Source organism: Oratosquilla oratoria, unplaced genomic scaffold (genome assembly GCF_046742065.1).
Source record: "Oratosquilla oratoria isolate Oo_2021 unplaced genomic scaffold, ASM4674206v1 SCAFFOLD61, whole genome shotgun sequence".
NCBI classification, from domain to species: Eukaryota; Metazoa; Arthropoda; class Malacostraca; order Stomatopoda; family Squillidae; genus Oratosquilla; species Oratosquilla oratoria.
This window is the reverse complement of record NW_027467725.1, coordinates 797324-810035: the sequence shown is the minus strand read 5'-3', so window position 1 is coordinate 810035 and position 12712 is coordinate 797324. Positions and strand designations below refer to the sequence as shown.

General features: G+C 41.2%; 1 protein-coding gene across 2 annotated transcripts in view; it reads left to right on the top strand.

The window, feature by feature from the left end:
- Positions 1–2351: 2351 nt before the first annotated feature.
- The window catches only part of LOC143023789 (uncharacterized), a 69342-nt gene continuing 58981 nt past the window's right edge, over positions 2352–12712 (top strand). Inside the window, exons 1-4 of one of the 2 annotated variants that reach the window (XM_076182405.1) lie at positions 2352–2588; positions 6374–6603; positions 8101–8265; positions 12347–12508. In XM_076182405.1, the coding sequence (XP_076038520.1) occupies positions 6393–6603; positions 8101–8265; positions 12347–12508 (538 nt within the window). In that variant the 5' untranslated portion in view covers positions 2352–2588; positions 6374–6392. Of the gene's footprint in view, positions 2589–6373; positions 6604–8100; positions 8266–12346; positions 12509–12712 lie in introns of those variants that run through there. The other variant, XM_076182406.1, reaches the window with a different exon arrangement.

Below are 12712 nucleotides of genomic sequence, written 5' to 3'. Positions count from 1 at the left end.
ACTCCCAAGTCTCTCTCGCCCCCAGTTCTCTCTCTCTCTCTCTCTCTCTCTCTCTCTCTCTCTCTCTCTCTCTCTCTCTCTCTCTCTCTCTCTCTCTCTCTCTCTCTCTCTCTCTCTCTCTCTCTCTCTCTCTCTCTAATTTTTTTTTTATTTAAGCTACATTTTCTCTGTTCTGTAAACCTAACGTTTAACACAATGCATTTTGAGATATCAATATTCATTCGCCATTTTCATCTTCCTGCAGTATTCCGGCGTCTTCCGACCTGGTTTGGCGTCCTATTTTAGTGACGTCCGCAAACTTACCAACATCACTAACAATCCCATTGTCCAAGTCGCTCATATGCATAATGAACAATAATACCGAACCCAATACCGAGCCCTGGGAACTCCACTAGTAACACTCTCCCTTTTAGATTTTACTCCATTAATTGTGACCCGATGTTTTCTGTCACTTACCCATGCTCTAACCTATTCTAACACTTTTCCTCCTATACCATGTGCTTTGACTTTACTTAGTAGATTCTGGTGGGGCACCTTGTTGAACGCTTTGCTAAAGTCAAGGTAAATAACATCGTAACTATCATTGTTACATGACGCCTTGTAGGCATCAGTGTAAAGAAAATAGAAGACTAGTTACACATGACCTACCCTAGGTGAACCCATGTTGTGAGTCATGAATCAAATTGTATCTCGATGTGACCTCTGATTTTATTAACAATTATTGATTCTAGCATTTTACCAATAACAGACGTCAAACCGATTGGCCTGTAGTTGTGCAGAGATTATTTATCATCCTTTTTGAAAACAGGAACAACGTTTGCCTGCCCCCAAGAATTATGCACAAATCCAGTGTCTACCGACTCACTAAATATTTCCGTTAACTGCTCACAGATTTCAAATTTACTTTCTTCAAGCACTTTCGGAAAGTTTTTGTCTGAAACCATGGATTTTGTAGTTTTAAGTGTATCAATCTGTTTGACTTTTTCCTTACTAATGCTGATGATAGTTAACCTACTTCCCTCACCCCCAATGAAGATCGGGGAATAGATTTACTTTGCGCACACAAAATCATAGCAGTTACGTTACTGTATATTTCATCTAGACCACTGACCCTGCTATTAACCTCAAGCTTGTATATGACATGACCTGGGGATTGTATACCTTCCTCTGTGACCCGACCTTGGTCTAGACCCCGAACTGCACTAATAACGTTGCCCTTGCACCTGACTTAACTATACTTTTCATCTAGACACCTGACACTGTCAATATCCTCCGGGTTCACATGGCCAGTGAATTGGCAAATGAACTTCAATATCTCAAAGTGCAGCGTGTTAAACGTAGGGCTACACAACCCCGAAAATAGATACAGCTTAGATAACACGCTTTTAGAGAAAACTGAGTGCCAGAGAGACTTGGAAGTTCTAGTGAGTCCTGACCTTAAATCCAGGAAACAGTGCATTACCGCCACGAATAGAGCTAACATACCATTAGGTTTCATTGCTAGGACAGTTACGAATAGAAGTGTAGAGGTAATTATCAAACTCTAGCGTTAGTTAGACCCATCCTTGACTATGCTGTACAGTTTTGGTCTCCGTCTTATAGAATGGACATCAATCCACTAGAATCAGTACAGAGGAGAATGACTAAAATAATACATGGGCTCAGAATTTTACCTTACGAAGGGAGCCTTAGGCATCTTAACTCTCTGGAAAGACGCAGAGTGCGGGGTGATCTAATAGTGGATGAAAGGCTTTAACAAAGGTGATGCACACAAAGTCATCATATTAAGACAACAGGGCAGGACTCGCAGTAATGAATTTAAGCTAGACAAATTTAGATTTAAGAAGGAAATAGACAAGAATTGGTTTTCTAATAGGGTGGTCAACGAATTAGACTTAGTAACCATGTAGTGAGCACTGAAACTGTCAGTTGTTTTAAGAAACGGTTAGACAACTTTATGGATGGCGATGACAGGTGGTAATGGACACTGCACTGCCTAGTATAGGCCTTATGGTCTCCTGCAGTCTCCTTTATTCTTATGTTCTTATGTAATACTTCAATAACCCCTAAGACATCAGCCTCGCAGAAAATCTATAATTACAATAATATCTATAATTATAATTATAATCATTATTATAATTATAATTATAATTATAGTCATAATTATAATTATAATTATCATATTTGTAATTATTATAACTATAATTATCACAATTACAATTATACTCTGTCTTCCTTATGAAAGGAAGATAAATAATCTAGAGGACAAAGAAACAAACAAAAAGAAAGAAAGAAAAGAAGGAAAAGAAGAAAATGAAAGGGAAAAATTAAAAGGAAATTCATAGAAAAAAAAAAAAAAAAAAAAAAGACATAGTCTACCGTGATTCGCCGCTTGGTAACAACGTTTCACGCCTGTTACAATCTGTCATCTCTATCATGGAGGCATCTATTGGCGTCGACGATTAACGAGACCCACGCCCGACCCCGAACCAGCGGCGCGGACCCTTGAGTCAGTCGCCGTGGATCCGCTGGGGGAGCCGCACCGAACCGAACTAGGCCGAAATCTTCTAGGACGCACTGCGTTTGGGGTAAGTCCATTTACTAGAGACTGTTTTTCTATTCATCTAGAAAGCTTCTACTCTATTACAAGTCATTCCAGTCCATTTCAGTTTCATTTGTGTCTTTCTGTTATCTATTTTTTTTCTCCCCTTCCAACAGCATCGCATAAGTTAAGAGAGTCTCAATACCGTAATTACCTTATATAACAGCACATCTATATTATTTCACAAATTCTGAGTGTTATTTAGAAAGTGATAAGATATGCTGGCACACTCCTTTGTCTGCTAGTTTGCATTCACCCCCTCATTGCTCATCAAGTATTTTATAACAATTGCTAAATACATATAAATCATGTATAGGTACATGTGCATGTAATGTATATCAGGGGTCACCAAACTTTTTTTTTCACAGCGGGCCAGATAACTGAATGTTCGTATAATTTTAAGTTCAATACAATATAGTGAATACACAAAAATTAAAGACAACCAACGTATGCCCCGCGGGCCGTGTATATAAGAACATAAGAACATAACATAAGAATGAAGGAGACTGCAAGAGACCATAAGGCCTACACTAGGCAGCTCCGTATCCATCACCACCTGTCATCCCTATCCATAAAGTTGTCTAATCATTTCTTAAAACAACTGATAGTTTCAGCGTTTACTACATGGTTACTAAGTTTATTCGATTTGTCGACCACCCTATTAGTAAACCAATTCTTGCCTATTTCCTTTTTAAATCTAAATTTGTCCAGTTTATAACCATTACTGCGAGTCCTGCCTTGTTGTTTTAATATGATGACCTTGTTTGCATCACCCTTGTTAAAGCCTTTGATCCACTTGAACACCTCTATTAGATCACCCCGCACTCTGCGTCTTTCCAGAGAGTGTAAGGTACCTAAGCCTCTCTTCGTAAGGCAAATTTCTGAGTCTAATGTCCTTACAAGTAAGAGAACAGGATATAAAAAACATAACTATTTACAAATAAAGTAAGGACAAAAAGTTTCAGTCAAGATGTGTACAAGACAATGGAATAGATTACACCTCTTCAATACAGAGGTCCCATGGCATCTACTTGTCAAGATGACAAGCGAAAATACTTGTACCGGTGTAGGATTACATGTCGGGATGGTTAGTGGGCCTAATCAAAGTCCACTGTACAATAAATTGTCTATTATACCTTTGTACAAGGACCGTTAGGTCTTGGTGTGACGAATGCACACGGCTCAATCCTTCCCTTTAAGGGTTTCGATAGTTATATTGCAAGTATATGGAATTAGATAGCGTTTAGCGCTGTCGATCCTCGATAAAATGCAAAGTACAAGGACACATACCTCAGTGATCTATAACTCGGAAATAGTATTTTCATTTTAAGAGAATATAAGGTACAGCAACGTTCTATGTCGAGTCAATAATAGGATCTATCAAAATTTAGTCAATTGTCGTATTTCAGGAATAGTATTAGAATACAAATATTTACTTTTTTCTGAGCTTCCAAGCCTTTGCCGATACCTTTTTCTTTGTTATCTTGTTGCGTTTTATCAGACAAAAACCAGAGGGGCCAAATAAAATCAGTTCCATTAATTCGTATCACATTTTGGCGGTATTTTGTAGTTACGTTTTGTCGTAGTCTATCTGTCCCGCCCATGCGTGTGACCACAACAAGAGTTCCTGATTCCCACGACTTATGCTGAGATTATCAGCGGACATGTAAACATTTAAACGAAATCTTTATTAGTTTCGCATTGCAAATATTGTAAAGTAGAGTTGCAGTGTTATTTCTCAAATAATCAACTCCAGCCGTCTCGAAGCTTCGTGCCCGGATTTTTAAGATATGAATCGAGTTTGCTTCTATGTTGTCACGCAAAGGTGTGGAATTTGCTATGATTTGTGGGCGGAACGCGATAACGACAATACATGCGATCCGTACACCTGATATTTCAGCATTTCAACGATAAATTTATTCGCTAATGGCAATGACGTAGTTCAAGTAATGTTGAGGTGTGAAGACAGAATGAGTGGTTGGGTGGTGAGTTTAAACGCCAAGAATCCGTTGAAGTTTTATTTCTGACGTTTCGTCCAACTAGGAAGAAGTCCTAGTTGGACGAAACGTCAGAAATAAAACTTCAACGGATTCTTGGCGTTTAAACTCACTACCCTACCACTCAGTTCAAGTAATCAATTCCCTTTCAGCCCCTGTTGTCCTCCTCACCTCCTCATTTCTCACTCTATCTAGCCTAGTAACCCCTATCATACTTCTCAGACATTTCATCTCAAACACATTCAAACTCCTCCTCTCTTCCTCTCTCATGTTCCATGTTTCTGCCCCATACAGTGCTCTCGGCACAATCATTCTTTCATATAACCTTCTCTTAGTATACATTCCCAGATGTCTATTTCTCATTACACTTTTTAATCCCCCAAGGCATTTACTCGCTTCTCTCAATCTACATTCTACTTCCACCCCCACTCCCTTTCCTGCCACATTCGCACCCAAGTATCTAAATCTATCCACTTCCTCAAATCTATCTCCCTTAATGCTCACTTACAGCCTGCTGTCACTCTCTCCCCTTGTACATCTCATCACCTTACTTTTGCCCACATTTATCTTCAGCTTCCTTCTTTCACACACCTTCTCAAACTCTGTCACTAACTTCCTCAATCCCTCCTCTGATCCTGCTACAAGCGTAGTGTCGTCAGCAAACAACAACTGGCTTATTTCCCACTTTTCTCCATTTTCTTTAACCATCTCCAACCCCTGACCCACCACCCTTGCATTCACCTCTCGCACCACCCCATCCATGTATAGATTGAACAGCCTGGGCGACAAAACACATCCCTGACGAAGTCCCACCTTTACCTCAAACCATTCACTTTCTCCATTTCTAATCCTAAAACAAGCTCTACTACTCTCTACTGCTCCTAACAGCTTTCCCCTTATCCCATATATCTGCAGTACCTCCCACAGTGCCTTCCTGTCTACCCTCTCGTAAGTCTTGTGTGGCGCCTAAAATGTATTTTGTTTCATTTCCACTTGTCTCCTCGTCAGTAGCCTAAGGAGATAAAACAAGATATTCTCTCCTTCACTCCAGCAAGTTGAATTTGAATAATTCGACAAATATTTGTATCAAAGTTTTCACGGCTACCTCTTCACATAAAAGAAACTAAACAATTATGCATACGACGAGATAGTATTGGAGGAAGGAACAAGAGGAGGATACATGAAGAGCCTCGTGCAATAGGGGCCACCATACCATTATTGTAGTTTTGAGATATTTAAGGTTAAATTTGAGCAATTGTAGAACACAGAAAAAAGTCATAATCATAGAATATTATATATCAATAGAAAGCTTATGACGAGACAATTTTATATGGGTTTCATTGAAAAAATTAATTAAAAAAACAAAAACCCTTAAAAATCAAAATGGGTTTCCTTAGTTATTATCAGGTCGCTGCCTAAATTGGGCCACAGGGAAATGGTACTATGAATATGGCACGGTATAATATTTTGCCAAACATAACCAAATTTACTTTTTTATGAAATAAATATATAGATAAATAAATAAGTAAATAAACATATGAATAAATATAGATAACCTAATAGATATAGATAAACAAATAAATAATAGAAAAAAGTATTCCTAACATTTCTCAAGCATTTCTCCTCAAACCTCTTCCCTCAGTTAACATAAAATTTCACCTAACCTTTCGAGGTCACAACTACACACATGCACCAGCACCGATCTCATCCAACATCAGACCATTATTCTCATCCAAAAGAAGAACTGTGTACTAAAATAATTTAATTCTATTAGGTCCCAAGTGAATCCAGAAATGCCCATGGTACGATCCTGGACCCTCCCGTGGGAGGCAGGTCATCCCATGTCCCTCCTCCTCCTCCTCTTCTTCCTCCTCGTCCCTCTCCAGCCGCCGAGTTCGATGATGATTGTCGTCGGCGCCACCACCTGCTCAAGAGACTTCGAGACGGTGGTCGGGTTCGAGATGCCGAGCAGCTCCTACGTCGTCACTGACAGGTCGAGCAGAGGTCAGTTTGAGGTCATGGTGACACACATGGTGACGTCACTACTAACATTTTCCCCCATCCCTGTGGTAGTTCTTCACTCGCATTTTCTTTCTCTCTCTCTCTCTCTCTCTTTTTTTTTTTTTTTTTTGTGGGGGGGTCTCTCCCAAAAGGATGGCAAGTATCCTCTCGTCCTCCTCCTCCTCCTCTTGTTCATATTCATCCTCTTCTTCTTTTTTACTTCCCTCGTTTCTCCACCTCTACCTCCTCCTCTTCTTCCTTCTCCTCCTCTTCTTGTTTATCTTCGTCCTCCTCTTCCTTTTCATTTTCCTCGTCTCTCCATCACTACCTCCTCTTCGTCTTCCTTCTCCTTCTCTTCCTCCATCACACGACCCACCGTGGTTTGTGCCGTTTATCACAATTTTGGATCTCGTGAAGGACTCGTGATCGACACCTGTTACCTTCCCGGATGAGAGCCCATACTGTGCGTGCCACAAAAACAAAATAGATTACGGCCGTTATCAACAATTTTTTCTCAACTAATGTTAATGTTTGTTTTCTCCATCCACCGCGGTCAAATCTCCCGAAATCTCCCCACACTTGTACACTTATTATTAGTGATAAATCCATAATTACTGTGATTGCATGAATTATACTGTTACTACCGTTTCTACTCCTATCACTGTTACTATTATTAGTCCTAATACGTTCAGATGTTACTTTGTTACTTATATTACTATTGCGATGACCACCATCAGCAGCAGTATTTTCCTCAAATATCAGTCGTGATTACAGATATTGTGCTCACAATTTTCACTTTATGATTTCATCATTACCATCTTTATTAACATAACTATTACTGCTGCAGTGTTCCGGGAGTAAATTTTTTTTCTACATTCGCGAAATCCATAATTCGAGGCTTTCTCGACCTGATCTCCTTCAAGAGAGTCAACTAAGACAGTCGAATATAGCGCTTGCGATTGTCTGTCTACCCGTCTGTCTGTTTGTCGTTGACGTAATCGCCGAATATCATTGTAGAAACCCCCACCCCCATTTTTTTTTTTTTTTTTTTTTTTTTTTTTTTTTTTGCTAGGCGTTGTGGAAGTCACCGGTTACAGTTGGGGGTTCCAACCCAGGCATGCATACGACGCGAGCGAGAAGCTCAACGCACTACGACGAGGGGCACATGAGCACACTTTGTACAGCCCCATGTACACATGTGTACTCACGTACAATGCCCCACTTCTTTTGGTACATTTGCAATATCTATTCTGGTTAACCCCTGGCGGTTTTACCCAGCCTACGGGATACTCTCATTATGATTACCTTCCCCTACTTCATGCTTTATAACATCTCCCATTATTGTTCTTGATCATGATTACCATTATTACCCATAATTACTATTACTCTGTGTACACATTCTCACACACTCACTCGTTCACATTCATTCATCTTCATCCCCTGTCACTCACCCACTCTGGCCTTTTCTCACTCCCCCATCCCCCTGACCTTCTTCCCCAGTGGAGTGTCGCAACGCATGTTGGGTCGACCCGTCGTGCAAGGCGGTCACCGTCCGTCCCAGCAACTCTTCTTCCGGCCTCTACGACTGCTCGATGACGCAAAGCACTCGTCCTGCCGTCAGCACCTACGTCCAGAGCGACGACGCCGTGTCCTTTATCAGGAGAGGTGAGTTGAGGCCTTTTGTCCTACTCAGCACGTCATCCTGCCTTTAGGATAGGGATTGCTTCGCGTTAGGCCGAATAAAATGTATAATAGCCCCTGTCAAATAAATTAATTAGGTTCCATTGCTACGGTGACAAAAAGGTCCCCCCACCCACGTTCAACCCATTTCCACCCTAACCTTCCTCGAGTGAGTAAAATCTTCGAGGACGTGACCTCCCCATGCCAGATGTGGAATTGTTGCGAACCAAAGTGTCTGAGATTTACGCCAAGATATTCTATTCATCAAGAAGAACCACTTTTAGGAGCTAACGGGATAAAGGAACGCGCGCACACACACGCACGCACACAGACACAGACACACAAACACGCGCGCACACACACACATACACACACACACACACACACACACACACGCACACACACACGCACACACACCGCACACACACACACGCACACACACATACACGCGCGCTGTCAATAAGAGACAACCTGCCATCTGACAAACATATCAGAAAAGAAATATAGACTGCTGCAGAACATTAATGTGGCTTTTTACGACATGTGTGAGGAGATATTGGAAAATTTCATTAAGACCATAATCCACCCAGGACTAAAATATGCATCAGTGAAAAAAGTAGTAGAAGAGAAGAAGCGAGCTTTCAGGGACTGGTTGCAAAGTAAGATGAGAGATAAATATGAGGGGTATAAAGATAAAAGAAGAGAAGCAAAACAAAAGATAAAATAGGCAAAAAGGGGTTACAAAATGGGGGAGGAAATCGAAAGAGGAAGGGGAGGTGTGTCAAGTAGAGAAGAAAATGTAAACGTTGCAGATGGACAGATCTTAACGGAAGAGAAGTTGGTAAGGGGAAGATGAGAGAAATATCTTAGAGAGCTGTTGAATGTGGAGGAGGATAGAGAGGAATTGGTGGCAGCAGTGAGAGGCGCTAAAAAAACGACAGTGTTGGAAGAGGTAAATGGAGAAGAAATAAGGAAAGATGAGGTGCAAATAGCTCTGAAAATCATGAGAATAGGTAAGGCACCTGAGTTAGATGGGCATCATGCAGAGTGTCTGAAGAAAGGATGTACAGTAATAGTGGACTAGCTGGTGAGGTTGTTCAGTGCGTGTCTACGGGAGGGTAAAGAGCCAGAGGACTGGAGGAGTGCCTGTATATTTCCACTTTACAAGGGAAAAAGGGACAAATGTGAGTGTAGTAGTTTCAGAGAGATCAGTTTGTTGAGTGTAGTTGGAAAGGCTTATGAGAGGGTTTTGATTTAGAGGATTAGGAGAAGTACAGAGGGAGTAATTGGTGAGGAACAGTGTGGGTTTAAGACAGGTAGGGGTTGCGTGGATCAGAATTTTGTGGTAAGGCAGATATGTAAGAATCCTTTAGGAAAAGTTAAGAATTTTTGGGGGGAGAAGGCTTTATGTATTTGGAAAAGGCTTATGACGGGATAGGTATGAAGGCACTGTGGGAGCTTTTGCAGATATATGGAAGTGTGGAAAAGCTGTTAATGGCAGTCAAGAGCTTTTACGAGAATAGTAGAGCCCATGGTAGAATTAGAGATGAAGTGAGTGGTTTGAGGCAAAAGTGGGACTTCGTCAGGGATGTATCATGTCACCATGGCTGTACAATTTATACATGGATGAGGTGATGCGAGAGGTAAATGCAAGGGTAATTGGCAGGGGATTGGTGATGGTTAAAGAAAATGGAGAAAAGTGGGAGATATGCCACTTGCTGTTTGCTAACGACACTGAGCTTGTAGCAGGATCAGAGGAAGAATTAAAGGAGATAGTGACAGAGTTTGGGAAGGTAATCGATAGAAGAATGGTGAAGGTAAATGTGGGTAAAACTAAGGTGATGAGATGTACGAGGGTAGAGGGTGGTAGTGATTGGGAAGAAATTCTAAAAGGAGAGAGGCTGGAGAAAGTGGATAGCTTTAGATATTTCGGATCACATGTGGCAGAAAAGGGAGTAGAGGTGGAGGTAATTTGAAGATTGAAAGAAACAAGTAAATACCTTGGGGGGTTAAAAAAGGGTTATGAGAAATAGGTTGGGAATGGATGCAAAGAGGAGACTTTGAAGGGGTGATTGTTCTGATGTTACTGTATGGAGCAGAGACTTGGAATTTAAGAGAGGCAGAGAGAAAAACTTTGAGTGTGTTTGAGACAAAATTTCTGAGAAGTATGGTAGGGATTACTAGGTTGGATAGAGTGAAAAACGAGGAGGTATGGAAGAGACCGGAGGTGGAAAAAGAGATGGTAGATAAAGATGATGAAAGATTATTGGTATGGTTTGGACACATGGAAAGAATGAGTGATGAAAGGTTGGTAAAAGAGGTATGGAAGGCAGAGGTAGCGGGAGTGAACTTGAGAGGACGACCGAGGATGAGATGGATGGTGTAAAGGGGGCGCTGAGCAAGAGATGAATGCCTGTAGAGCAAGGAAGAGAGATGGCAGGAGGTAGAGATGAGTGGAGAATAACTGTGTATACATGATGCTGTTATGCAAGGAAGGTAGGGATGGGGGATGGGGGGTAAGGGGTTCTTATGTGTGAATGATATTTTGACCCAACCAGGAGGGATTTCTCCCTGTCTTCTCTTTTCCTGCATGAGGGGACGGAGAGGGGAGGGGTCGCTGATTAATGTTGGAAAGGTAGCGTGGCAAATAAAATATTGTGTTTCGTTTTCTGTGTATTTCCAACATAACAAGTTTTTCAAACACCTCGGAGTAAATACAATCTAACACAATTGTAAACCACACTCAAACACGTTCTTGTAGAAATATAATTTACTTACATGCAAGTTAGTTTACAAGTTTCTGTAGGCCTAGATCAACACCCTAACTCTCTGTTTGATCCTCTCTTTCTGGGCTCTTCCTGTCTGTCCTACGATTAAGTAGACTCATTGAGTTAACCATTTTTATATGTTCTTCTATTCTTTCTACTTCTTAACTGACTTTTTTACATTTTACTTTGTCACCATTGTTTTTATTGTAACATGAGCTATGATACTTTATTTCTGATTAGTTTATCTGACCTTTGGTATACTTTGAAATTAATTCTATTCTAACTTCTGATTTTGGCATTCTTAGTTCTGCGTCTTCCTTATACATCTCTTAACATAGTTTATCCTCAAGTCGAGTGATTATCCTAATGTGTCATCAGTCCCGGTATGACTTGTTCCTTCACACATTTCTTATCTCTGGGACCCGTATTTATAAGTGCGAACTACTTTATTTTATTCTATAATATAATACAATGCAATACAATGTTAAATGAAGAGACCATCCTGTGGATATACTGTTTCTTTCTGCATTGCGTTTGACCCAAGGGATTTGGAAGATGCAGGGATGACCCGTCATCCATGAGGAGCTGAGATGGGAGGGGTGGAGTGGTGGAAGGGAGTGAAATGGGTGGGAATAGGTACGTGCCTCTGACTTGACTACTTCCCTTATGATGGGGGAAAAGCTCTCGGTATATGACTATATAGGTATGATCCACACAAGGAGTCAAAGGTGTAAGCAAGATTGAAGGGGTACAAAGAGCAACAACCAAATTGGTTCCCATCATGGATGATAAACCATACCAGGAGAGATTAAAAAAAAAAAAAAAAAAAAAAAAAAAAATTGGACTTGCCAGTGTTGAAAGGTCGAAAAGGGGTAACTTGATTACAATGATTAGGTCACGGAATGGGGTGGAAGATTCTGGCAGAGATCTCTTGATTAAGGATGGAATGAGAAGTGAGATTAGGGGCAGGAAGGCCTCATGAGTTCATGGAAACAATTGAAAAAGACAGACGCATAAACTCTTGGAATAGCCCAGGTAATATAACCCAGTTTGTAGCCATACATAAATTCAAATCTAGGCATGTTAATCTAGAGGACAAGGTTGGAAACCATACATGAAATTTAATCTAGGTATGATAATTGAAAAATACGAGACAGAACCCAACGACCATTGTTCAAGTAAAACGTAACTAGGTAAACACAATGAGGCAAACACACACACACACACAGATGGGCGACAAGGAGATAATTCTCTGACGTCCAACACAAGGACCTTAATCATGCGTTCTCCCCCAACAGATGACGGCTTTATATTCGTGGGTTCCCGCTTCTGCGGCATCTCGCCCACGGTAGGATACGCTGGATTAGGGGCGAGCTACTGCAGCGACCTCTCGGGTTACCTAGCGGACGTCAAGAACAAGGACGACCTCCGCGAGATCATCAAGCTCCTTCGGGACTTCGGTAAGTGTCATTCCGTTCCCCTTCGACAGCAGTCCCTCCGCCTGCGCACTGGTGGCGGTGAGGAGCTTACGCTAGGAGGCGCTACGTTGCCGTCACCTTTGTCCTATGCGCTGTAAGGACTGTTGGGATCAGGTAACAGTCACGGCTGGGAATCGAAGACGGGTGCTGAATTCGAACCCATTCGTGAATAGGAGAACAACACGC